The sequence below is a fragment of the Heterodontus francisci genome, chromosome 13 (assembly GCF_036365525.1).
Source record: "Heterodontus francisci isolate sHetFra1 chromosome 13, sHetFra1.hap1, whole genome shotgun sequence".
Classification (NCBI taxonomy): Eukaryota; Metazoa; Chordata; class Chondrichthyes; order Heterodontiformes; family Heterodontidae; genus Heterodontus; species Heterodontus francisci.
In genome coordinates, this window is record NC_090383.1 from 118,618,950 (window position 1) to 118,645,862 (window position 26,913).

At 45.0% G+C, this 26,913-nt stretch overlaps 1 protein-coding gene across 1 annotated transcript; it reads left to right on the forward strand.

The window, feature by feature from the left end:
• The first annotated feature begins 5,879 nt into the window (after window positions 1-5,879).
• LOC137376637 (myc target protein 1 homolog) lies at window positions 5,880-26,913 on the forward strand. Its single transcript, XM_068045574.1, has 2 exons — window positions 5,880-6,047; window positions 22,472-26,913. Exons 1-2 carry the CDS (start codon window positions 5,987-5,989, stop codon window positions 22,999-23,001), a joined length of 591 nt encoding a protein of 196 aa, XP_067901675.1. The 5' UTR covers window positions 5,880-5,986; the 3' UTR covers window positions 23,002-26,913.

Consider the following 26,913-nt stretch of genomic DNA (forward strand, 5'->3'; position numbering starts at 1 on the left):
TCTGCAAACTTACTGATCATACATAGACATAGAGAGATACAGCACTGAAAGAGGCCCTTCGGCCCACCGAGTCTGTGCCGACCATCAACCACCCATTTATACTAATCCTACATTAATCCCATATTCCCTACCACATCCCCTCCTACATTAATCCCATATTCCCTACCACATCCCCTCCTACATTAATCCCATATTCCCTACCACCTACCTACACTAGGGGCAATTTACAATGGCCAATTTACCTATCAACCTGCAAGTCTTTGGCGGTGGGAGGAAACCGGAGCACCCGGCGGAATATACCTCCTATATTCACGTCTAAATCATTAATGTACACTGCAAACATCAAGGGCCCCAGTACTGATCCCTGCGGTACACCACTGGTCACAGGCTTCCAATCGCAAAAACAACCCTCGACCATCACCCTCTGCCTCCTGCCACTAAGCCAATTTTGGATCCAATTTTTCAAATTGCCCTGGATCCCATGGGCTCTTACCTTTTTGATCAATCTCCCATCAAAAGCCTTTCTGAAGTCCATGTAGACTACATCAACTACTTTACCCTCATCTACATCACAGTCACCTCCTTGAAAAATTCAATAATGTTTGTTAGACATGATCTCCTCCTGACAAAGCCATGCTGACTATCCTTGATTAATCCCTGCCTCTCCAAGTGGAGATTAATCCTGTCCCTCAGAATTTTTCCAATAGTTTCCCTAACACTGATGTTAGGCTTGTAATTACCTGTTTTTACTTTGCTACCCTTCTTGAATAATGGTATCACATTTGCTGTCCTCCAGTGCTTTGGCACCTCTCCTGTGGCCAGAGAGGATTTGAAAATTTGTGTCAGAGCCCCTGCTATCTCCTCCCTTGCCTCACATAACAGCCTGGGTTACATCTCATCTGGGCCTGGGGATTTATCCACTTTTACGCCTGCTAAAACAGCTAATACCTCCTCCCTTTCAATGCTAATTTGTTCAAGTATATCACAATCCCCCTCCCTGATCTCTACACCTACATCGTCCTTCTCCATAGTGAACACAGATGAAAAGTAATCATTTAAAACCTCACCTACGTCCTCTGGCTCCACACACAGATTGCCACTTTGGTCCCGAATGGGTGCTACTCTTTCCCTGGTTATCCTCTTGCCCTTAATATACATATAAAACGCCTTGGGATTTTCGTTTATCCTGTGGCACCAAGGTCCCCCTGCTGCCGGTAATATGCGGCAGGTCCTTCTCGACATTGCAAGTCAAGGTGGACCTCTCCCCGCAGCATTTTACTGCCCCCACACTGCGACCTGCAGCATTGAGGGGCCAGTAAAATTCAGCCCAAAGTATTGTAGAAGTGTGGAACTATGTCCCAGAAAAAGCAGTTGCAGTAGATGTAAGCTCAGTTAATCATTTTATATCTTAGATTGAGAGACTTTGGCTAGCTGAGGCATATGAAGTGAAGGTGGGTGGATGGAGTTACGATACAGATCAGATATCATCTGATTGAATGTCAGAACAGGCTCGAGGGGCTGAATGGCCTCCTCCTTTTCCTATATTCATAATTTAAGAAATGGCCTGTGGTGAGTGTAGTGTGTTTGGAAGGAATAAGTGAGTTTGCACCTATGGTTCCCAAAGCTCTCCACCACTAGGTTTTCCTCACCTCATGTCTGGATTTGTTGTCGACTCATTGATAGAGATTGATTGTTAAGATTCATCAGTAACTCCATTATCATCGTATCATGTGACTACCCAGGGTGGTAGAAGGTGAAATAAATGGGCCTTGCTCTTTATAAATCTCACAATTTCTATGCTCCAAAGACGAGGGGTCATCAAAAGTAATATGGATAAAAATTAATGATACCTTTACAAAATAACAACTTTAACTGCTTTTAGCCTCCAGTTTAGAAGAGGCAGGTAAACAGAGGTGCTGTTTAGGCAAGTAAAGGTGAGTTCAGGAAAGTGTAATTATAAGGAATTATAAATAGCCTGGAGGTAAACTCAACTGGAAGGGAGGGGTGAAAATACAAGTCATTCACTAAGGGAACTGGAGCAGATGTATCAGGTTTAAGACTTTAACATACTGTCGCAACCAAGTGTTAATCATGCTTGTGTCAAATTCCTATGTTGGGCATTTAAAGCCGGAATTAAACTGTTTATTGTGAGCAGTTTACCAACAGTTAAACAAGGGCACAAAAGAAATTTTAACACATTAATTAGCTCACTACCAGAAGCAATGAAAACGCCCCAGTGTTAAGAAATTCACCTCGACTGGAGTCAGTAACATGGAAGAGAGAGAAAACCCTTGAGTTCTTATGGTCAAAACAGATTTGATCAAAGCAGGATTTATTCGCCCTGAGGGAAGTCAGAGTCACCACTTGGCATCGGGACTGCAGTCACATATAGGCACAGATCAGCAAAGATGGCAGGTTGAAGGTCATTGCTGAACAAGTTGGGTTTAAAAAAAAATTTTTTTAGAGATACAGAACTGAAACAGGCCCTTCGGCCCACCGACTCTGTGCCGACCAACAACCACCCATTTATACTAACCCTGCAGTAATCCCATATTCCATCCACAGTTTCACAACTTTGAACTCACTCCCTTTGGATTGCTAGTCCCTGTTGTAATGCAGGAAATGCGGCAGCCAACTGCGCACAGCAAGACCCCACAAACACCAGTGAGATAAATGACGAGGCTTAGAATATAAGAGCAGGGAGGTTATGCTCGAACTATATAAAATATGAGTTAGGCCACTGCTAGAGTATGGTTCTGGTCACTGTTTTACCAGAAAAGATTTGATCTCAGTAGAGAGGGTAGAGGAGATTTATGAGGATGCTGCTCGGAATGCAGAATTTATGATGAATGCGTGCGTTTTAACTATGGATGGGATGGAGTTATCTTCTTTGGAACAGAAGAAGCTGAAGGGAAATTTAATTAAGGCATATAAAATCGGGGGGTGTAGATCAAGTGGATAGGAAGGACCTATTCCCCTCAGCAGAGAGGTCAATAATCAGGAGGTGTTTACATTTAAAATAATTGGCAAAAGCATTGGTGGGGAGCTGAGGAGAAATATTTTCATCCAGAGATGGGTGGTGGTCTGGAACTCACTGCCTGAAAGGGTGGTAGAGGCAGAAACCCTCATTGCATTTAAAAAGTACTCGATATGTACTGGAAGTGCTGTAAGCTACAGGGCTACGGACCAAAAGCTGGAAAGTGGAATTAAAGTGGTTAGCTCTTTTTTGGCCACACAGACATTGCCTCTTGCTGTGCTGTAAATTTCTATGATTTTATATCGTTCTATGAGATACTTTGTAGTGAGTTTAGTTGAGAGATAAATATTGACCAGGACTCTGGGCGAAAATCCCCCGCACTTCCTTAAAATAGAGACATGGGATCTTTTATATCCACCTCAGAGGACAGACAGGGCCTTGGTTTAATGTCTCATCTGAGCAATGACAGCTCCAACAGTGCAGCGCTCCCTCACTACTGACGTGGGAGTGGCATCTCCAACAGTGCAGCACTCCCTCACTACTGACGTGGGAGTGGCATCTCCAACAGTGCAGCACTCCCTCACTACTGACATGGGAGTGGCATCTCCAACAGTGCAGCACTCCCTCACTACTGCACTGGGAGTGGCATCTCCAACAGTGCAGCACTCCCTCACTACTGACGTGAGAGTGGCATCTCCAACAGTGCAGCACTCCCTCACTACTGACGTGGGAGTGGCATCTCCAACAGTGCAGCACTCCCTCACTACTGCACTGGGAGTGGCATCTCCAACAGTGCAGCACTCCCTCACTACTGACGTGGGAGTGGCATCTCCAACAGTGCAGCACTCCCTCACTACTGACGTGGGAGTGGCATCTCCAACAGTGCAGCACTCCCTCACTACTGCACTGGGAGTGGCATCTCCAACAGTGCAGCACTCCCTCACTACTGACGTGAGAGTGGCATCTCCAACAGTGCAGCACTCCCTCACTACTGACGTGGGAGTGGCATCTCCAACAGTGCAGCGCTCCCTCACTACTGCACTGGGAGTGGCATCTCCAACAGTGCAGCACTCCCTCACTACTGACGTGAGAGTGGCATCTCCAACAGTGCAGCACTCCCTCACTACTGACGTGGGAGTGGCATCTCCAACAGTGCAGCACTCCCTCACTACTGCACTGGGAGTGGCATCTCCAACAGTGCAGCACTCCCTCACTACTGACGTGAGAGTGGCATCTCCAACAGTGCAGCGCTCCCTCACTACTGCCCTGGGAGTAGCATCTCCAACAGTGCAGCACTCCCTCACTACTGCCCTGGGAGTATCAGCTTGGGTTATGTCTGTTGAGTGGGAACTTGAACCCACAACTTTCTGACTCAGAGGCAAGAGTATGACCAACTCTGCCACAGCTGACACCTACATGACAGTAGGAACCTGTAATGTAGGTAAATTCAGCAGCCATTTTGCACACAGCAAGATTCCGCAAGGAAATATGCAGTGAATGAGCAGCTAATGTGGCTCAGTAGCATTGTTTTAGGGGCATAACGTTGGGCAGGGGAGCTGCCATGCTGTTCAACCAATGGTTCTACAGGATCTTTTACCTCTACTGGAACCTGAGGTTTAATGTCTCATCTGAAAGATGTCAGCTTAGACAATACAGTACTCTGTAAGCACTGTTCGAAGTGCCAGATTGGATTATACATCTAGGATCAGGGTCTACAAATTTAAATATTATTAAGGTCTTATCATTCTTTAGAAGCTCTGCATGTTGATTGAATTCAATGTTCAAACATAAGAAAAGCTCTCCTATGTAAATATAGGAACAGGAGGCCATTCAGCCCCTCAAGCCTGTTCCGGAATTCAGTTAGATCGTGGCTGATCCATACCTCAGCTCCATTTACCTGCTTTTTCTCCCTCGCTCGCCTTACCTATCAATCACTGTCTTGAAAGTTCTAATTGATCCCCAGTATCCACAGCCTTTTGGAGAGAGAGAGAGTTCCAGATTTCCAGCACCTTTTACTTCCTGATTTCACTCGTGAACAGCCGAGTTCTAATTTTTATGATTGTATCCCTCATGCTTTCGATTCTCTCACCAGAGGAAATGGATTCTCTGTATCTACCACATCATAACCTTTGATCGTTTTAAATACCTCGATTAGATCACTCTTCAACTTTCTGAACTCAGGGGAACACAAATGCAAATTGTCTTCATAATTTCACAGAATTGTACAGCACAGAAGCAGGCCATTCATCCCATCATTCCTGTGCTGGCCCTTTGAAAGAGCTGTGCAATTAGTCTTACTCTCTAGCTCATTTCCCCCTCTCCCTGTAGCCTTGGCATCATTCTGGTGAATCTAAAAACAATCTACTGACTGGATTAGAAATATCCCAGAGTTCCAAAGCAAAGAGTTTGAGTTATTTATTTTAAAATGATGTCGATTTTCATTTTTCTCTATTTCTTTCTTTCAGTTCCTGTGATTTGGTCCTGAAAACGTTACTCCTGTCCCCAAGGCTGTTCTGTGGTGTAGATAGAGGTCGTTTTCCAGTACCTCACCCAAGTGGTTATCTGGATATTAATAGTCTCATTCTAAAGCAGAATAATTATGGGCACTTACTGTAGCCACCCAGGACAAGCAGGGGCCATTAAGTTTATTTTCTAATAGTGTGCAGAGAAAGATACTTCATTCCAGTATCTTTCCCTCTCCACCCCCTCATCCCTTGTTTCTACAAGTTCATTAATTTCTATTAGAGGAAATGATAGTGAGGAAATGGCCACATTCTCTGACAATGGTGTTTCACGCTGATAAGGGGGGCAGTTACTAATTTGAGTACAAAAGCAGGAAAAGCAACCACAGCAGAGTTTCCGTTCCAACAAACAGTTCGGTTTTTTTTGAAAGAAAGGAAAATTTCTTTCTCTTTGCTCAGAGCTGACTTCATACATTCACCTCTTTCTTCTAACCTGGTGTACTGAGAGCTCAGGCTGTTCAGAGACACTCTTTCTGCTGAACTGATTATGGATCACAACAAGACTGCGAAGTATTCACTGACCCAATCATTGCCTGACAACTTTTTTGGTAAGCTATGCATAATTTGAAATTAAACTTGAAAAAGAGGCGCTTTCTTGTGAAAAGTTTTGATTTGGGAATTTCAGCTAAATTGAGGGACTCTCCATCTCATCTTAGTTTCTTCTTATTCACTCTCTTCCCAGCCTCACATGCTGTTACACTCTCCTCCTCATCCTTGGTTTCTCTCTCTCTCTCATATTCGCCTTCACTTTTTCCTCTCATTCTTTTATTCATTCTCCTGCCCTTGCTCTATTTCTCAAACTCTCTCTGTTACTCAACAACAGCCTCTTCCATTTAATTGTATGCTACGGTATTTCTCAGTTACTCTGCCTCTCTCTCATTTTTCATTCAGTGTTTGCTCTATTTTTCACTTCTATTCTCGCCCTTCAATTTTTGGTCACTCTGCCTCTGTCTCACACACATTCTTTCATTCACTCTACCTCTTTCTCTCTTTCTGTCTCTCTACCCATTGTCCTTTGCCTGTCTCTTACTCATGATTTCTTTGTTGCTTAGAGAAATCTTTGAGAGATGGCTGTACAGATATAGTGATCTATGACCATCCAGGATGTCTGAAGTGAGCTTTTCCAGTTCTGAGTATTCATATGTTCCAATATTCTCTTGGATAATTACCTTTCTCTACCTTAGTCTCTATACCTATTTCATGGTATCTCTTACTCATTCCTGTTTCTGTTCTCTTGGCTTTCCCTCCCTGCCTCTCACATATTCTCTTACACGCTGTCTCTCCCTCCCATGCTTTGTCTCTCCCTATGAATTAAATTCTTACTGTTGTGTGAAACAAGCGATTTGAACACTGATCGTAAACATTGCATGTGAAGCAGCAACAAGATCAGATCGTGGAAAGAGGATTTGTATGAACAATTTAATTTTATTGTTTTTGTATATAAATTGGATTTGGATCAAAACACAACCGACTGTGAAAATCGAAAAACGATAGTGCAATTTTAACATTTCAATCAACTCCACTTGCAGGTTCAGTCTTGTGCTTGTTTAACTATGTGCCTTTAAATTTGACTTCTGATCCACTCTACCGCTTTGCTTCTTACTTACAACAATCATATTCTGCCACGGGTCTCTTTTTAATTACTTTTCTTAAAGGGGCAAGCCCTTTATGCAACAGCTCCCTCTTGTTCATTTAAGTCAAAAATGTGTCGCCTCATGGCGGAACTGCCGACTTTGGTCACCTGAATGTGACATCACAGTTGAAAGTACCATGTAGCTATAACCAGAATCTATTCTCCCTCCCCCACTTCCACCCAGCACTCTTTAGTGCCCCTTTAACAAACAAATTGCAAGGAAGGAGGCAGATGGTGAAAGAACAAATATCCTGGGAGATTTTGTGGCACCGAGTTTACCTGAAAGTAAATATAAGAATTTAAATCTGGAATCCAGAACACCCACTTCATAAAAAGCTTGGTTCATTTCCCTATAATTCTAACTTAATTATTTTTTTTAGAAATGCAACTTCACAAGTTCTTATAGTTCAGAACATGGACTCCTCCCTTCAGAACAAAATCAAACAGGCCACGTCATCCCTCTAACACATTCTGCAGACTGTTTTGCCAACAGGAGAAATTTGTTTTTAACACAGAGGATTGTTGGGATGTGGAGTGCCCCAGCAGACAGAGTTTCTGACTCCAGAAACCTGAGCACATAACTCAGGCTGACACTCAAACAGTACTGAGGGAGTGCTGCAGTGTCAGAGGGGCATTACTGAGGAAGTGCTGCACTGTCAGAGGGGCAGTACTGAGGGAGTGCTGCATTGTTGGAGGGGCAGTACTGAGGGAATGCTGCACTGTCAGAGGGGCATTACTGAGGGAGTGCTGCATTGTTGGAGGGGCAGTGCTGAGGGAGTGCTGCACTATCAGAGGGGCATTACTGAGGGAGAGCTGCACTGTCAGAGGGGCAGTACTGAGGGAGTGCTGCATTGTTGGAGGGACAGTACTGAGGGAGTGCTGCACTATCAGAGGGGCATTACTGAGGGAGTGCTGCACTGTCAGAGGGGCAGTACTGATGGAGTGCTGCATTGTTGGAGGGGCAGTGCTGAGGGAGTGCTGCACTATCAGAGGGGCATTACTGAGGGAGTGCTGCACTTTCAGTGGGGCAGTACTGATGGAGTGCTGCATTGTTGGAGGGGCAGTACTGAGGGAGTGCTGCACTATCAGAGGGGCATTACTGAGGGAGTGCTGCACTGTCAGAGGGGCAGTACTGAATGAGTGCTGCAATGTCGAAGGTGCTGTCTGTTCAGGTGGATGTAAAAGATCCCATGGATCTATTTCGAGGAGATGTCCTGCGTGTCCTGACCAATCTCCTCTTCAACCAAAAACAATGATCTGGCCCTTTATCCTTCAACCAATATGACGAAAACAGATGGTCTGTTCATTATCACATTGGTGCATGCAGGATCTTGCAGTGTACAAATTGGCTCCAACATTACAACAGTGACTACACTTTGTAAAAGTACTTCACTGGCTTTAAGACATCCTGAGGTTGTGAAAGACGCTATAGAAATGCAGGTCTTTGTTTTCCTTTGCGATAGAGGGCAGTTCACAAGGTGAATGGGAATGCCAGTGTCCTGAGGTGTTATTCCACAGTGCTATTCAGCACTTATAGTTCCAGTGAATTGTCCAAAAATACTGAAAAGAGGTTAGCTGGCCATTGCAGAAACATCTTATGGTTCAAAGTCAGGAGCAGGCCCTGCTTAAAATGTATTTGCAGCAATATCAGCCATGCAGCAAAATGTAAAACAACCCTTTGTAGCAATGTCGCAGTGAACATCTGGAGGGATCAAGGTTTGGTGGAGAGGCTCCACAAGAGCTTTTTATCAACAGGAAACAGGGTGTGTACAGCAATTTGTTCAACAGTTGTAACCAGAGAGAAAACTGTTGTTCCATTCGACAGTTTCTCAAGCATTATACTGCAAGAAAGGTTGCTGGGGTCATACAATCCTGTGTTAGAAGTTAGCTCAGGGACCAAGCTTACTGGCCCTAGTTACGTAAGCTTGTTAAATGCTGGTTTCCTTACCAACTAGCTGCCAGCTTGGCTCTGTTGATAGCATACTTCCCTTTGAGTCAAAAGTCTATGGGCTTACTTGCCATTCCTCAGAATAAAAAAGCAAGACTTGCATTTATGTAGCACTTTTCAAGACCATCAGATGGCTCAAAGTGCATTACAGCCAATGAGCCAATGAAGTACTTTTTGTGTAGTCACTATTGTAATGCAGGAAACACAGCAGCCACAGCAAGCTCCCACAAACAGCAATCAGATAATGATCAGATTATCTGTTTTTAGTGATGTTGGTTGATGGATAGGTATTGGCCGGGGCCAGGGGAGAAATCTCCTGCTCTTTTTTGAAATACTGCCATGGGATCTTTGAGATCATGGTTGTCCAATATACAGCCCGTAGGCCAGAATCCAGCCCTCTAAAGGTTTCCATCCACCCCTTGGATGTAAACTGCCAGAATAGGCACCTTGGCAGGCAGCTATAGGTTTGTTAAGACCCTGCTCCCGCACAATATGGCTGTGCCCAGCACAGAGGCAGCATTCACAGCCCACCTCTATTATCCACATTTATGTTGTGCAGAGAAGTGGAGAGTGGGGAGTGGGAGAGAGAAAGACAGAGAGAGAACAAGCAGAGAGAGACAAACAGACAGAGAAAGGGAGAGAGACAGGGAGAGTGAAGGAGAGAGGGGGAGAGAGAGGGAGAGCGAGACAGAGAGAGAGGGGGTAGAGGAAGAGACAGAGGGGGGAGAGGGAACAGAGAGAGGGGGACAGGGAGAGAGAGGGGCAGAGGGAGAGATGGAGGAGGATAGCGAGAGAGAGGGAGAGGAAGAGAGAGAGGGGAACAGAGGGAGGGGGGAGAGGGGGATAGAGAGATAAAGGGAGAGAGAGACAGAGAAAGGGGGAGAGTGAGAGACAGAGGGGGGAGAGAGACACAGAGAGGGGGCGACAGGGAGAGAGAGGAGGACAGAGGCGGGAGGAAGAGAGAGAGAGGGGAACAGAGAGAGTGGAGAGAGAGGGGGACAGAGAGATAGAGGGAGAGAAACAGAGACAGGGGGAGAGAGAAACAAAGGGGGAGAGAGACACGGGGAGGGGGAAGAGAGAGACAGAGAGAGAGAGAGAGGGGGGCAGAGAGAGACAGAGAAAGAGAGAGAGAAATGGAGAAAGAAAGAAAGAGGGAGACAGAGAGGGAGAGAGGGAGAGACAGAGGGGGAGAGAGGGAGGGAGACAGAGAGATAGAGTGAGAGAGGGGAGAGAGAGCAGGGGAGGAGAGAGAAGGGAGACAGAGAGAGAGGGGGAGAGAGGGATACAGAGAGAGGGGGGAGAGATAGACAGAGAGAGAGAAGGGAAGGAAAGAGGAAAATCACTCCTGACAGATGGACACCTATCCAGAACACTCCGCCTCGCTATATCAAGTGTGCAGGCAGCGATTGAGTACTTATGCAAGCAGAAGGAATGCCATGTGTGTCACTAAGTCAGTGTTCAACATAGTGACGAGAAAGTAAGTCATTATATTAGTCTTCTCATTTAAAGTTTCTTCACAAAAATGCAAGTTTGTTGTTGATTTGATTAATAGTAAAATAAATTTTTAATGCCTTTATCTTTCCAAAGCTTTCTCACCGGCCCCCAATATAGGACAAAATTGTAATGTTGCCCCCTGTGTGAAATGGTAGGACACATCTACTTTAGATCCACCAGAGCAGGGGATGGGGCCCCGGTTTAAACATCTCATCCAAAGACAGCACCTTCAACAGTGCAGTGCTCCCTCAGTACTGCACTGAAGTGTCAGCCTTGCCTTGTCCTTTAGGGAAAGAAATCTGCTGTCCTTACCTAGTCTGGCCTACATATGACTCCAGACCCACAGCAATGTGGTTGACTCTTAAATGCCCTCTGAAATGGCCTAGCAAGTCACTCAGTTGTATCAAACCAATGCAAACAAAATAAGGAATGAAATCGGACGGACCGCCTGGCATCGACCTAGGCACCGGAAAGGACAACGGCAAACCCAGCCCTGTTGACCCTGCAAAGTCCTTCTTACTAACATCTGGGGGCTTGTGCCAAAGTTGGGAGAGCTGTCCCACAGACTAGTCAAGCAGTAGTATGACTCACTAAATCATTCTTACAATGTCCCAGACACTGCCATCACTATCCCTAGGTATGTCCTGTTCCACTGGCAGGACAGACCCAGCAGAGGTGGCAGCACAGTGGTTATACAGTTGGGAGAGAGTTATCCTGGGAGTCCTCAACATCGACTCCAGACCCCGTGATGTCCGATGGCATCAGATCAAACATGGGTAAGGAAACCTCCTGCTGATTACCACTTACCGCAACCACACCCCCCTCACCCCACCCCCCCTCAGCTGATGAATCAGTACTCCTCCATGTTGAGCACCACTTGGAGGAAGCACTGAGGGTGGCAAGAGCACAGAATGTACTCTGCGGGGGGGACTTCAATGTCCATCACCAAGAGTGGCTCGGTAGCACCACTACTGAGCGAGCTGGCTGAGTCCTAAAGGACATAGATGCTAGACTGGGTCTGCGGCAGGTGGTGAGGGAACCAACAAGAGGGAAAAACATACTTGACCTCGTCCTCACCAATCTGCCTGCCACAGATGCATCTGTCCATGACTGTATTGGTAGGAGTGACCACTGCATAGTCTTTGTGGAGACCAAGTCCCATCTTCACATTGAAGGTACCCCCCATCGTGTTGTGTGGCACTACCACCATGTACTAAATGGGACAGATTTCGAACAGATCTAGCAACACAAATATGGGCATCCACGAGGCACTGTGGGCCATCAGCAGCAGCAGAATTGTACTCAAACACAATCTGTAACCTCAAGGTATCCCCCAATCTACCATTACCATCAAGCCAGGAGACCAACCCTGGTTCAATGAAGAGTGCAGGAGGGCATGCCAGGAGCAGCACCAGACAGACCGAAAAATGAGATGTCAACTGGTGAAGCTGCAACTCAGGACTACTTGCATGCCAACCAACGGATCAGATCTAAGCTCTGCAGTCCTGCCACATCTAGTCGTGAATGGTGGTGGACAATTAAACAACTAACTGGAGGACATGATTCCACAAATATCCCCATCCTCAATGATGGGGGAGCCCAGCACATCAGTGCGAAAGATAAGGCTGAAGCATTTGCAACAATCTTCAGTCAGAAGTGGCGAGTGGATGATCCATCTCGGCCTCATCCTGAAGTCCCCAGCATCACAGATGCCAGACTTCAACCAATTCGATTCATTTCATGTGATATCAAGAAATGACTGAAGGCACTGTATACGGCAAAGGCGATGGGCCCTGACAACATTCTAGCAATAGTACCGAAGACCTGTGCTCCAGAACTTGCCACGTCCCTAGCCAAGCTGTTCCAGTACAGCTACAACACTGGCATCTACTCGGCAATGTGGAAAACTGCCCAGGTATGTCCTGTATACCAAAAGGAGAACAAATCCAACCCGGCCAATTACCATCCCATCAGTCTACTCTCGATCATCTGTAAAGTGATGGAAGGTGTCGTCGATAGTGCTATCAAGCTGCACTTCCTCAGCAATAACCTGCTCAGTGATGCTCAGTTTGGGTTCTGCCAGGGCCACTCAGCTCCTGACCTCATTACAGCCTTGGTTTAAACATGGACAAAAGAGCTGAACTCAAGAGGTGAGGTGAGAGTGACTGCCCTTGACATCAAGGCAGCATTTGACCGAGTATGGCATCAAGGAGCCCTAGGAAAACTGGAGTCAATCAGGGGGAAACTCTCTGCTTGTTGAAGTCATACCTAGCATAAAGGAAGATGGTTGTGGTTATTGGAGGTCAATCATCTCAGCTCCAGGACATCACTGCAGGAGTTCCTCAGGATAGTGTCCTAGGCCCAACCATTTTCAGCTTCTTCATCAATGGCCTTCCTTCAATCATAAGGTCAGAAGTGGGGATGTTCGCTGATGATTGCAAAATGTTCAGCACCATTCGCAACTCCTCAGATACTGAAGCAGTCCGTGTAGAAATGCAGCAAAACCCGAACAATATCCAGGCTTGGGCTGATAAGTGGCAAGTAACATTCGCGCCACACAAGTGCCAGGCGATGACCATCTCAAACAAGAGAGAACCTAAACAGCTCCCCTTGACATTACGATCACTGAATCCCCCACTATCAACATCCTGGGGGTAACCATTGACCAGAAACTGAACTGGAATAGTCACATAAATACCATGGCTACAAGAGCAGGTGAGAGGCTAGGAATCCTGCGGCAAGAAACTCACCTCCTGACTCCCCAAAGCCTGTCCACCATCTACATGGCACAAGTCAGGAGTGTGATGAATACTCACCAATAGCATGATTGGGTGCAGCTCCAACAACACTCAGGAAGCCCAACATCATCCAGGACAAAGCAGCCCACTTGATTGGCACCCCATCCACAAACATTCACCCCCTCCGCCACTGACGCACAGTGGCAGCAGTGTGTACCATCTACAAGATGTACTGCAGCAACGCACCAAGGCTTCTTAGATGGCACCTTCCAAACCCGCCGTCTCTACCACTTAGAAGGACAAGTACAGCAGAAGCCTGGGTACACCACCACCTGCAAGTTCCCCTCTAAGCCACACATCATCCCGACTTGGAACTATATCGCTGTTCCTTCACTGTCGCTGGGTCAAAATCTTGGAATTCCCTTCCTAACAGTACTGTGGGTGTACCTACCCCACATGGACTGCAGCGGTTCAAGAAGGCGGCTCACCACCACCTTCTCAAGGGCATGTAGAGTTGGGCAGTAAATGCTGTCGTAGCCAGTAGCCCACATCCCATGAATGAATTTTTTTTAAAAATTGGGACGTGAGAGGGACTTCTGAGATTTCACTTTGGACTGTTGAAATCAATGCAATCAGGGTCCATGAACACGAACTCTTGTCCTATCCTTGTCCATGTCATGGCACATTGCCCTTCAGAGCCTTAGCATCAACTTCAGAAAAATGACCTACTGCTCTTGTGCTGACACTTCCCCTTCCACATGATTGCACAATGTTCAGCACCATTCGCAACTCCTCAGATACTAAAGCAGCCCATGTGCATATGCTGGACAACATCTAGGCTTGGGCTGATAAGTGTGTTATGACGGAAGCAGGAGGAGTGTACTGTTTATTCTAGTTCCACTTCTCCACGAGTCACAACATGTATTTAAATTTTCCCACTTACCGATACGGTCAATCATCTAATCTATTTTTCCCAGAATAAAACACACTAACCAGGTTTCTTTAATAAACAACAAAATTATCAGTTTGTTATAAAAGTCTTAACCAGTAATGAAGCGTAAACACACAGATTGAAATTTTAAGGTTCCCTTTTTACCTTAGCCCCTCATACATGCTCACACACATACGTACACCGGTGAACCGGAAAAATAAAAGTGATTTTTGTTCAGAGCTCTGTTGCAGACGAAAAAACCTGTGGGCTGAATGCTTGCTCATTTTTGAAGAAAACAGCAGATGAGATATGTTGTGTTCCAAAACTGCATACAGTTTGGCCACATGAGTAGACATAGAGGGGTCACTGGGATCTTTTAGAACAGTTTTTTTCAGGCGGCATTGAGAATTAATTTAGCAGGCTTTCCTTTAAATCTTCAGCAAGAATGTGGTCTCTTCCTCCGTGACATTTCTTCAGCAGGCTCTAAATTTATCTCATTCCAGAAGGTAAACACTGACACTACAACCAAAAGTTTGTGAGTTTGCTGCTGTCTCAGGTGTGCTCTGCTGCTCTCGCGACTGTCACTTCTCTGCACACATCTTCCCCAGTTACCAGGGGTTCTGTTCTATTTTTAACTTGAGTCATGTGACAACCACTGAACATTGTTGCCAAACCAGTTCTTTCAGTGTCCTCTTGATGACCCTCTTGCAAAAAAACTGGTCCGACATTTCTTCAGTTGACAATGAATTCCTCAAAAAATATTTTTAACAAAAAAAAAGCTGTTAATCAGGAAATGCAAGGGAGGGAGGAACTCAAGAAAATGATAATCACCAGGGAAGTAGTATTGAGCAGATTGTTGGACCTGCGGGCTGACAAGTCCCCGGGTCCTGATGGACTTCATCCTAGGGTCTTAAAAGAAGTCGCTTGTGAGATAGTTGATGTGTTGGTTTTAATTTTCCAAAATTCCCTAGATTTGGGGAAGGTTCCATTAGATTGGAAAATAGCCAATGTAACTCCTTTATTCAAAAAGGGAGGGAGACAGAAAGTAGGAAACTACAGGCCAGTTAGCTTAACATCTGTCATAGGGAAAATGTTAGAAGCTATTAAAGACATTATAGCAGGGCACTGAGAAAAATTCAAGGTAATCAGGCAGAGTCAACATTGTTTTGTGAAAGGGAAATCATATTTAACCAATTTATTGGAGTTCTTTGAAGAAGTAGCATGTGCTGTGGATAAAGGGGAACTGGTGGATGCACTGTACTTAGATTTCCAGAAGGAATTTGATAAGATGCCACATCAAAGGTTATTGCAGAAAGTAAAAGCTCATGGTGTAGAGGGTAACATTTTGGCATAGATAGAAGATTGGCTAGCTAACAGGAAACAGAGAGTAGGCATAAATGGATCATTTTCTGGTTGGCAAGATGTAAAGAGTGGTGTGCCACAGGGATGAGTGATGGAGCCTCAACTTTTTACAATTTATATAAATTACTTGGATGAAGGAACCAAAGGTATGGTTGCTAAATTTGCTGATGACACAAAGATAGGTAGGGGAATTGAATACAAAAGTATGGAGGTTATGCTTCAGTTATACAGGGCATTGGTGCGACCACATCTGGAATACTGTGTACAGTATTGGTCTCCTTATTTAAGGAAGGATGTAAATGCGTTGGAAGCAGTTCAGAGAAGGTTTACTAGAAATACCTGGAATGGGCAGTTGTCTTATGAGGAAAGGTTGGACAGGCTAGGCTTGTATCCGCTGGAGTTTAGAAGAGTAAGAGTAACATATAGGATTCTGAGGGATCTTGACAGATTGGATGTGGAAAGGATGTTTCTTCTTGTGGGGGAATCTAGAACTAGGGGTTAACTATTTAAGACAGAGTTGAGGATAATTTTTTTCTCTCAGAGGTCGTGAATCTTTGGAACTCTCTTCCTCAAAAGGTGGTGCAAGTAGAGTCTTTCAATATTTTTAAGGCAGATGTAGATAGATTCTTGATAAGCAAGGGGGGGTGAAAGGTTATTGGGGGTAGGCGGGAATGTGGAGTTGAAGTTACAATTAGATCAGTCATGATCTTATTGAATGGTGGAGCAGCCTCAAAGAGCCGAGTGGCCTCCTCCTGCTCCTAATACGTATGTTCATAAAACAGAAGCACTTTCTTCACAAGTGACAAGTTACATTCGCGCCACACAAGTGCCAGGCAGTGACCATTTCAAACAAGAGAGAATATAGCCATCTCCCCTTGATGTTCAATGGCATTACCATTGCTGAATCCCCCACTAGAAACAGCCTGGGGGTTACCATTGACAAGAAATGGAACTGGACCAGCCACATAAATACCATGGCTACAAGAGCAGGTCAGAGGCTGGGGATTCTGTTGCAAGAACTCACCTCCTGTCTCCCTAAAGCCTGTCCACCATCTACAAGGCACAAGTCAGGAGTGTGATGGAATACTCTCCACTTGCCTGGATGGGTGCAGCTCCAACAACACTCAAGAAGCTCACAAAGCAGCCCATCCACCACCCGCAACATTCACTCCCTCCACCGCTGACGTAAGTGGCAGCAGTGTGTACCATCTGTAAGATGCACTGCAGCAACTCACCAAGGCTCCTTCCAAACCCACAACCTCTACCACCTAGAAGGACAAGGGCAGCAGATGCATAGGAACACCATCACCTGCAAGTTCCCCTCCAAGCCACACACCAACCTGACTTGGAACTATATCACCATTACTTCACTATCGCTGAGTCAAAACCCTGGAACTCCCTTCCTAACACCACTGTTGGTGTGCCTACACCACAAGGCCTGCAGAGTTTCAAGAAAGCATCTCACCATCCCCTTGTCAAGGGTAATTAGTGATGGGCAATAAATGCTGGCCTAGCCAGCGATGCCCAAATCCCATGAATGAATAAAGAAAAAGAAAATTCTCTGTGTAAGACTGCTAATTTAGTGTCAGCGTATATTGTGGGCCCATACCCAAAATAGAGACTTGCTTGACACAAACTCATTTCACAGAGAGCCATCAGAGAGTGTGGACTTTCATCCCATCCAATTGGATTGAATTAAGAACATAATAACATAAGAAATAAGCCACCTGGCCCCTTAAGCCTCCTCTGTCATGGCTGATCTTTCACCTCAAATCCACTTTCCTGCCCCATCCCATATCCCTTGAATCACTTAGTGTCCAATAATTCCCTTCATGTCCAAAAAGGATTTCAGGATATTGACCGAACAACAAAAAGGGAAGAGCCGTCCAAATCAAGTTGCATGTGGCAGGAGGAGAACTTGGAAGTGATGCTGCTCCCACAATACTCTTGTCCTTCTTGGTGGCAGAGGTCCCAAGGGAGGTGAAGAGGTACTATTGTAGTGACCATGGGGAGTTGCTGCTGTGCAGCTCGTAGATTGTACAAACTGCAGCCACGGTGTGCTGGTGGTACACGGGACGAATATTGAATCCATTGAGAGGGTCACCAAACAAATGAATGCCATGCTTTGTTGAGTTTATTGTGTATTGGCATGGCTGCTCCCATCCAGATGAGTGATGAGCAAAGGGAAAAAAATTGCGGGGCTACGGGGAAAGGGGAGGGAAGTGGGACAACTAAATTGCTGCTCCAGTGAGCTGGCACAGGCTTGATGAATGGAATGGCTTCCTACTGTGCTGTAACCACTCTATGGGCTGGATTTTGTGAGATCTCTGAGGTGGGTTCGGAGGCGGGGGTCATGGAGTATTGCGACAGTTGGCGGGAGGGCAGTGGGGCGGAGGGCATGTCGTCTCCCTGTCGCCCAGCAATCTTCCCGGGGGCGGGATAGGCCGAAGACAATCTTCCCGCTCAGAGGCCAACTGAAGGCCTTAAGCGACCTATTAATGGTCAATTAAGGGCCTCATTGCACTGCCGCTGGGATCTTATCCATGGCGGGGTCGGGAGGGGGGAGGCCTCCACCACGCAGGGAGGATGCCGTGTAAAACGAGGTGCTTACCCTGTGAGCTTGTGGGGGGAGGGGGGTCCCTCCTTCATGGACAATTTGTGACCCACAGAGGGCCCCCACCGGGAACAACTTTATCCCCTGGACCACCCTCCCCCTGAACTGTGCGACTAGCACCACCCCCCCCCCCCCCCCCGCCCCACCTTTCCGGGGCCTTCCGGACTGGCCCCGGTGACACCGCCTCACCAACCTCTGTTCCAGGGTTCCAACATTGGGCCTCAGTCTGAGGCCTCTGCAGTACCGGCAGTGGCCACCGCTCCCAGTGGCGCTGCCAATACTGCTGAGCTGCCGGCCCTCTGATTGGCTGGCAGCTCTTGGAGGCGGGATACCATCTTTAAAGGGACAGGGATCTTGTCTTCTGAAACTTCACTTGAAAAAAGACTGGAGGTTTGCTCCGGTGGGGGAGGGGGTGCCATGAAAATGCAGCAGCGGGGTTCCACCCGCCTTTTCGGCATGGTGCTGGGAGCCCCTCCTCCGCACAAAATCCAGCCCTTTGATCACACCCCTGGCTTGAGTCTAGTAGATGATAATGGAGGCTTTCGGAGGAGAGGAAGTGAAACATTGCTGCTGATGACAACACCTGTAGGCCTCTAAAGCCTAAATTACAGACTTTGACGACTTCAGCCTCTTCCTGTGTTAGTCATGTCAATTTGTGTTGATAGTGAATTTATCAGCAAGACTTTGACTGTCTCTGGAATTTCCTGACATCTGGTGTGTGTACATGGTTGCAGGAAGATGAAATAATGAATCACTGCCACTGCCAAATGTGCCAAGCAGCTTGCCAGATTTAACAAGCACTGATTGAACAGAAGTTTGTCACTCATTAGTTTAATGTCTCTTTTTTTAAATGTCTTGGCATGGAGAACGCTGAGTGAAGAATTAAAGCACAGAGTGTAAGACATCGCTGACATTGTAAAGATCAGGCAAGCTGATTGTGTCAGCTGTGGCTCAGTGAGTAGTACTCTTGACTCAGAGGCCGGAGGTTCTGGGTTCTCGTACCATTCCAGAGACTTAAGCACTAAATCTAGACTGACACTTGAGTGTTGTGCTGCCTTTTGGATGCAATGTTAAACCAAGGCCTGAAATGCCCTCTCAGGAAGATGGAAAAGATCCTTTAGCACTATTCAATTTGTGATTGGGAATTGTTGTCCAATGTGTAATTGGAAAGCTGGCTGCGACTAATTGTATTTCTGATTAGTTAATGAGTAATAGACACTGTTGTTGGGCCTGTGATCTCAATTCTCACATTTGTATCGATATAAACGTTAACAAATTTATCTGTCAGTGAATTGTATTACAACCAGGTGAGAAAGGGGTCTAGGGGTTCCCTCTCAGCCTTTTCCTGGTTTGACCATAACAAGGTTTAATTTTTAAAACACTGTGTTTTTAGCTTCCCCTCAGTGAATCCTTGTTCACTGCTCTCCATTGTAGTGGCAAAGAAATCAACCAGACAGGTTTTCTTAGATTTAAACAAGAAAGGTGCAAGTTTATTAACCTTAAAACTTTAATTCGGTTAAAACTACTAAAAATACGGGGAATAGCCACACTAGCATGCACATGTGATAAACACACAAGATAGAGACAGAAAAGGAGAAAGAATATTGGGGAAAGGTTTGAAGCAATAGCTGGAGTTCATTTACTGTCTTTTGAATTCGATGTAAAGTCTTTGGTTGCAGTTAAATCTTGCCGTCTCGTTGGGGCCCAGTACACACTTTCAAACTTGTTTTGATGGTTTTCTATCTTCTTGAAATCCAGTTGCAGTCTCTTCTTTTCATGAGAGAGAGAGAGCCCGAGACAGGGAGATGCTGTCTTCCTTCAAGTTCAGTTGCAGTTTCTTCTTTTTGTGAAAGAGAGAGAGAGAGAGACCTTCCTTCTCTTTTGTCTTCAAATTGAAGTCTAACTTCGAACTGTTCTGTGAACACAATTCAAACCAAACCTGGGCCAGCAGGCAGTCATGTGACTAGCTCTTTTTTCGGGACAACATGCCCGGCGAGTTTTGTGGATTCTTTCAATCTGAGTAGACATCCTCAGTAGGGGGCTGGAATGCTGACTTTCACACAGTCAATATCTTGTGATCAAAATCCATTTGGTTAATTGAATCAGGGAGCATTTCCATTGTCTTCTCCAGGCAACAGTCTCTTAGAATGCAAATGTTTCCAGCCACTGTCCTGTTTGAATGCAGGTACAGCCATGTTTTTAGTCCAGTAAGAGTTTTAAATTAATGTTCCATATGACGAAATTAATATGCCTCATTCTTGGCAGGTGTGGTTTTCATCAAAATTCGTAATATGAACAGGGAGTATGCGAGTGTTTTTTTGATCAATGTGGCTACTTTACTTCCTTTGCTACTGACCATTTGATAAAAATACACATGTGAAGTACATTTACCCATATTGTGTGTAAGGCATTTTCTACTAAAACGGTGTCGCCACAGCCACACCTCTGACTAGTCTGGGATTTCTATTGGACACCACTGATACAAAAAATCTGCCTGTTTCAGTCCCAACCTTGCCATTCACGCCCTAAAGCTACCTCCCCTTATCCTGCTGCCACATAGATCTGAAACTGACTTTCTTTATTTCTTTAAGTATATCATTGCTGTACAGCACTCCAGTTGATCCACCATAAGAGGCAGCACTGGGTGTTCTATGAGATGCATCAGATTAGTTTAAAAGAAAATAACACATAAAAGCAAAGATCATTTTGAATTTATCATATCTAAACTATTGCTCCGAAGGATTTTTTTTTCAGTGCCGGTTTTCAGAGTCAGTGAAAGAGTCCACACTAGTTTCTTTTCTTGTATGTTTGAACTCTGGTTCCTTACCAATCTCTGGCGATTCAATAAGTTTAGGAGGGCCACAGATTAAAAAAATATTTCATGGGACGTGGGCGTCCCTGGCAAGGACAGCATTTCTTTCCCATCGCGAATCACTTCTTGTGACGGTGTTGGTGGGCCACCTTCTTGAACCAATGCAGTTTGTGTACTTAAGGTGCTCCCACAGTGTTGTTAGGTAGGGAGTTTCAGGATATTGAACCCAACAACATAAAGGATCAGAGAGATACAATGAAGCCATGATGGTATGTGACTTGGAGGGGAACTTGGAGATGATAGTGTTTATCTAATAGTGTTTATCCCACAACATTGCTGTTCTTGTTGGAGATTACAGGAGCTTGAACGTTATTTCTCTCTACAAAAACTGATCAAAGATAACGTTTCAGGTCAGTGACCTTTTGATGAAAGGTTATTGGCCTGAAAGCTTAACTCTCTTTGCAGATCTGATTTATGCTAGGTAAGGATATTAAAGGAAATGGGACCAAGGTGCGTTGAGTTGAAATACAGCCATGATCTAAAGGAATGACAGAATAGGTTTGAGGGCTGAATGGCCTGCTCCTGTGCCTTTGAGTGCTTCCAGCACGTTTTGTTTTTATTTCAGATTACCTGCAGTTGCAGTATTTTGGTGCATGTGCATGTGGAACCAACCTCAGCTGTGATGCCTATTTTCCATCCCATGGTGAATAACCCACTAGCTCTAATGTCATTTCCACTCACTGGCAGTACTCTCATCTTGGAGTCAGAAGGTTGTAGGTTCAATTTGCTTTCTGTGGCTGCCTGCAAAACAGGGACTTCACTTCAGAAGTAATTTTTGGCTATGATGAACTTTGAGTATATGAATGACTCTATAGATACATATGTAAATATTTCTTGCTTCTAACATTCAAATGTGGTTATTGCCTTCAATAACGTCTAGTTGAAAGACTTATATTTAAAGTCCGTGGGTAACACTTTCACCTTTGATGCAAAAGGTCATAGGTTCAAGTCCTACTCCAGATACTTGAGCACAAAATCTTGGCAGACACTGCAGTCCAGTTCTGAAGGAGTGCTACACTGTCAGGGGCACCATCTTTTGAGTGGGATATTAAATTGAGGCCCCATCTGCCCTCGCAGGTGGGTGTAAAAGATCCAAGGCACTATTGGAAGAAGGGCAGGGGAGTTGTCTCCAGTATCCTAGCAAATACTTATCCCTCAATCAACATCACTAAAAAACAGGTTATCTGGTCATTATCACATTACTGTTTGTGGGAGCTTGTTGTGCGCAAACTAGCTGCTGCGTTTTGTACATTACAACAGTCACTGCACTTCAGTAGTACTTCATTGGCTGTAAAGCTTTTCGGGATATCCTGAGGTCATGAAAATTGCCATATAAATTGTCCTTCTCACTCATATTTGTTTCCTCTTTCTTTGGTTTAGGGGGTGTCATCCTGTCCTTCTCCTTGTCCATCGTGATTGGGATTGTAATTGGTGTGTTCATCTGGATCCTGTTCACCTGGCTGTCCCGCAGGAAGCAGGCCAGTGCTTCCATTTCACAGGCAACCTGCCACCGTGGCCGATCCTCAAACCATAACATCATGCTGACCAGGACCAGTTTCTACCGCAGCAACAGCTACGACAGACACAGTGACAACAACCTGGCCTTGGCCAGCACCCTGGCCTTCCAACGGCAGGGCTCCCAGGACCAAGCTGACACCTACGGGAGGAAGTCCACTTTCAGAGCCTCCACCTTCCATCCTTTCGCCGAGACACCATTAACAGACGAGCTGGATGGGATGCAATTCTCCTCTGCCTTGCATGGCACCGACACCTCGTCCACACTCAACTGCAGCCTGGGCTACCAAGAGCAACATTGGTCAGAGGGCCGGCACTATGACTGTCACTCATCTCAGACCCCACCTCCTGCTTACGAGTTTGTGGTGGAACCGAGCAAAGAGACACTCGCATGATGTCTTGCTAGCCAATTGCTTAGGAGCAGTTCCAACGGCTAAACAATTGGGGCTCAATGGATTCGCAGTGCTCGTAAATTAATGCTTATATTTTGGGAGGAATTGTTGGAAACTTTACTGACTGCAAAAAACACACAACACATAATAGAGGTGTTCAAAATCCTGAGGGGTCTGGACAGAGTAGATAGAGAGAAAGTGTTCCCCTTGGTGGAACGGTTGAGAACCAGAGATCACAGATTTAAGGTGGTTGGCAAAAGAACCACAGCAACAGGAGGAAAAACCTTTTTTTTTTACAGAGTGAGTAGTTATGATCTGGAATGTACTGACTGAGAGTGTGGTGGAGGCAGATTCAGTTGTAGCTTTCAAAAGGGAATTGGATAAGCTCCTGAAGAGAAAAAATTTACAGGGCTACCGGGAATGGGCGGGGTGTGGAACTAGTTGAGTTGCTCTTGCAAAAAGCCAGCACGGATGCAATGGGCTGAATGGCCTCTTTCTGAGCTGTAACCAATCTATGATTCTGACAATCAGGTGATTCTAAAATATGTAGTTAAGAGAAAGAAAGACTCGTGTTTGTACACCACCTCAGGATATCCCAAAGTGCTTCACAGTCAATGAAGTACTTTTTTTGAAGTGTATTCACTGTTACAATGTAAGAAACACAGCAACCAATTTGCACACAACAAGTTCCCACAAACAGCAATCTGATAATAAGCAGGTAATCTGCTTTTAGTGATGTTGGTTGAAGAAAAATATTGGCCAAGACATTGGGGAGAGGTTCCCTGCTCTTCTTCCAATAGTACCACAGGATTTTTTACGACCACCTGAGAGAGCAGACAGCACCTTGCTTTGAAGCCTCCTTTGAAAGACAGCATCTCTGACAGTGCAGCACTCCCTCAGTACCAATGCTCCCTCAGATTTTTCTCACTTGTGCACAGCCTGTTTATTGCATTGTGGTGGTGTGAGGCCGCATCCGGGCAGTTTAAAGGGAGCGTTACTCAGTACTGCACTGGAAATCATAACAAATACAGAGCATCCAGAAAAATCTACTGAGAGTATGTATGATGCAAAGGTTAAATACACACGCAACCTGGATCTGAATCCAGCCCAAACTCACCAAGGGAAGGTCCCCCTCTACTGGTTGTTAGATTCTAACTGAGACACGCTCAATCTCATTCCCAATAGGTGTGAGCCTATTGCCTACCACTGCTTATATTACAGCTCAACTCAGGCAAGGATAGTTGGTGTGGGAAAGAAAAATGTTTGACTGCTACAGTATCAGGCAACGTTCTAAGCTTTGTAGTTAAGGCAATTTGTTGGGTAGCGTATAGCAGGCTTACCCTTCAGCTACCCATAAGTAGAAGCAGGGCTGTGGGCAAGAGCAGAGGATTAGGACTAATTTGGATCTCTACCAAAGAGCCAGCACAGGCACAATGGGCTGAACAGCCTCCGTCTGCACTGTATCATTCTGTAATACACCTGACTTGGCAATATTCAATAGAAAGAGCCTTTAATTAGCATTTAAACCATGATACAGCAGACCCTAATTGCAGTCAGCATGGCAGTATCGAGGGAGCTTTACTCTGCATCTAATCCATGCTATAACCCTAACCTCAGTATAATTGATGATGTCTTGTAAATAATTAATAAGGTATTGTAGATGCATCTTCATTCTGCATCTAACCCATACTGACTGTAAACAAATAATGCTCATTGCGGACATTTGGTGAAAAAAGCTTCTGCTCCCAGCATAGATGCCCCTTGCCAAAACCCACCCAAAATCCGGAGAGACCAATAGAATACTAATAATTGGCAAAATTTAAAGCTCTTGAGGAATGCTGCTCACCCTCAGGAAAATTATGCAGCTTTGGGCTCAGTAAATGCCATTGAGGTGACCATATGAAGCCTGAGAATCTGTGTCCCTGTCAATTGGATTGGTAGCTCGCTTACTAATCTAGAACTTCTGAAATTAGAGGAGCAGTGACTGTTGGATTATTGGTTTGATTAATGATCTCAGTTCTAACGCAGTATTTTAACCTCAACCAATTAAATCAGTTGATCGTGTAATCACCACACTCCTTAAGGGGACGCTGTCTTCATGTAAAACAAAAATCTTACATTTCTTTAGCACTTTTCACCACCTCAGAACAAACCAAAGAACCTTTCAGACAATTAATTACTTTTGAATTAATTTCCTTAATTAGCAAAGCTACTTTTGATTACTTTTTAGTCACTGTTGTAGGAAACACGGCAGCCAATTTGAGCACAGCAAGCTCCCACAAGCAGCAATGTGATAGTGACCAGATAATTTTGTTTTGTGATGTTGGTTCAGGGAGAAATGTTGGTCCTGGACACCAGGGAGAATTCTCCTTCTCTTCTTCAAAATAGTGGCTGTGGGATCTTTCACCTGCACCTGAGTTGGCAGATGGAGCCTCAGTTTCATGTCGCGACAAAGAACAGCACCTCTGACACTGCAGCACTCCCTCAGTAATGCACTGAAACTGATACCGGAGAAATTATGATATATGATCTCTTTGGTTCTTCTTCCTTCATCAACAGGAGAAGATGGTCCCACTTCACTGAGGTAGTCCTGAAGATTGGTTTCACCATGAGTTTTGTGCTTTTCAGAAACACTTTACCACAGATATGCAAGAGATGGTCTTTGAGGTTCTCGAGGACATCTTGGAATTTTGACTTGCTTGTAAACAAAGACAAGCATTTGTGTAAATACCTTTCATTTCGGGGAATGTTTAATTAAACTTAGCTCAGAAATTATCATAAGCAAATTTTCCATTTGTATCAAATTTTTGCCCATTATTTTCAAGCAATTATTAATTAACCTGTTTATTTTAATAGGTTTAAATAAGTGATCGACTCTGGTAAAATAGCAGATAAAGGGATTTCGATACAATTCAGCATTTATATGATAATATTGTGTACTGTAATATCAAGTCAGGAGTGTAATGGAACACTCTCCACGTGCCTGGAGAAGTGTGGCTCCAAAACACTCAGGAGGCTCAACACCATCCGGGACAAAGCAGCCCGCTTCATTGGCTCCCCATCCACCACCTTCAACATTCACTCACTCCACCACCATCACACAGCAGCAGCAGTGTGTACCATCTATAAGACGCACTGAAGCAACTCACCATGCCTCCTTTGACAGCACCTTCCAAGCCTGCGACCTCTTCCACCTAGAAGGATAGGGGCAGCTGACGCATGAGACCACCACCACCTGCAAGTTCCCCTACAAGTCACACACCATCCTGACTTGGAAATATATCACCGTTCCTTCCCTGTCGCTGGATTAAAATCCTGGAATTCCCTCCCTAACAGCAGATATGCCCACACCAGATGGACGGCAGCAGTTTAAGAAGGCAGCTCACTGCCACCTTCTCAAGGGCAATTAGGGATGGGCAACAAATGCTGGCCTGGCCAGTGATGCCCACATCGCATAAAAGAATGAAAAAAATCAAACAGGTGAAAGTATGTTCTACTAAATTGTCACAGATTACTTTGAGTTGTAGAAAGGAGATAATTGTATATTTATTGCTGTCCATGCTACTATATTTTTAATACCCGGAGGTGAACAGCATAATGTCATCAGGGGAATAGTGTTATCACTGTAATATTAACCATAAAGTACAAAATATAAACTTTTAGTCCGTCTGTCCATGTAAATAGCTGTTCTTAAACAAATTTTAGTTCAATGGAATTGAATTTTGAAGAGTTTACTTTTTTCAATCAGTATTTTAAGGAATCAGATCAGCCATGATCTTATTGAATGGCGGAACAGGCTCGAGGGGCCGAGTGGCCTACTCCTGCTCCAAATTCTTATGTTTGTAAGTACGTTCACCTGTAAGGAATGCTCCTTTTATGTTGCATTTGTTTTAATCATTAAAATGGTAGAAAATT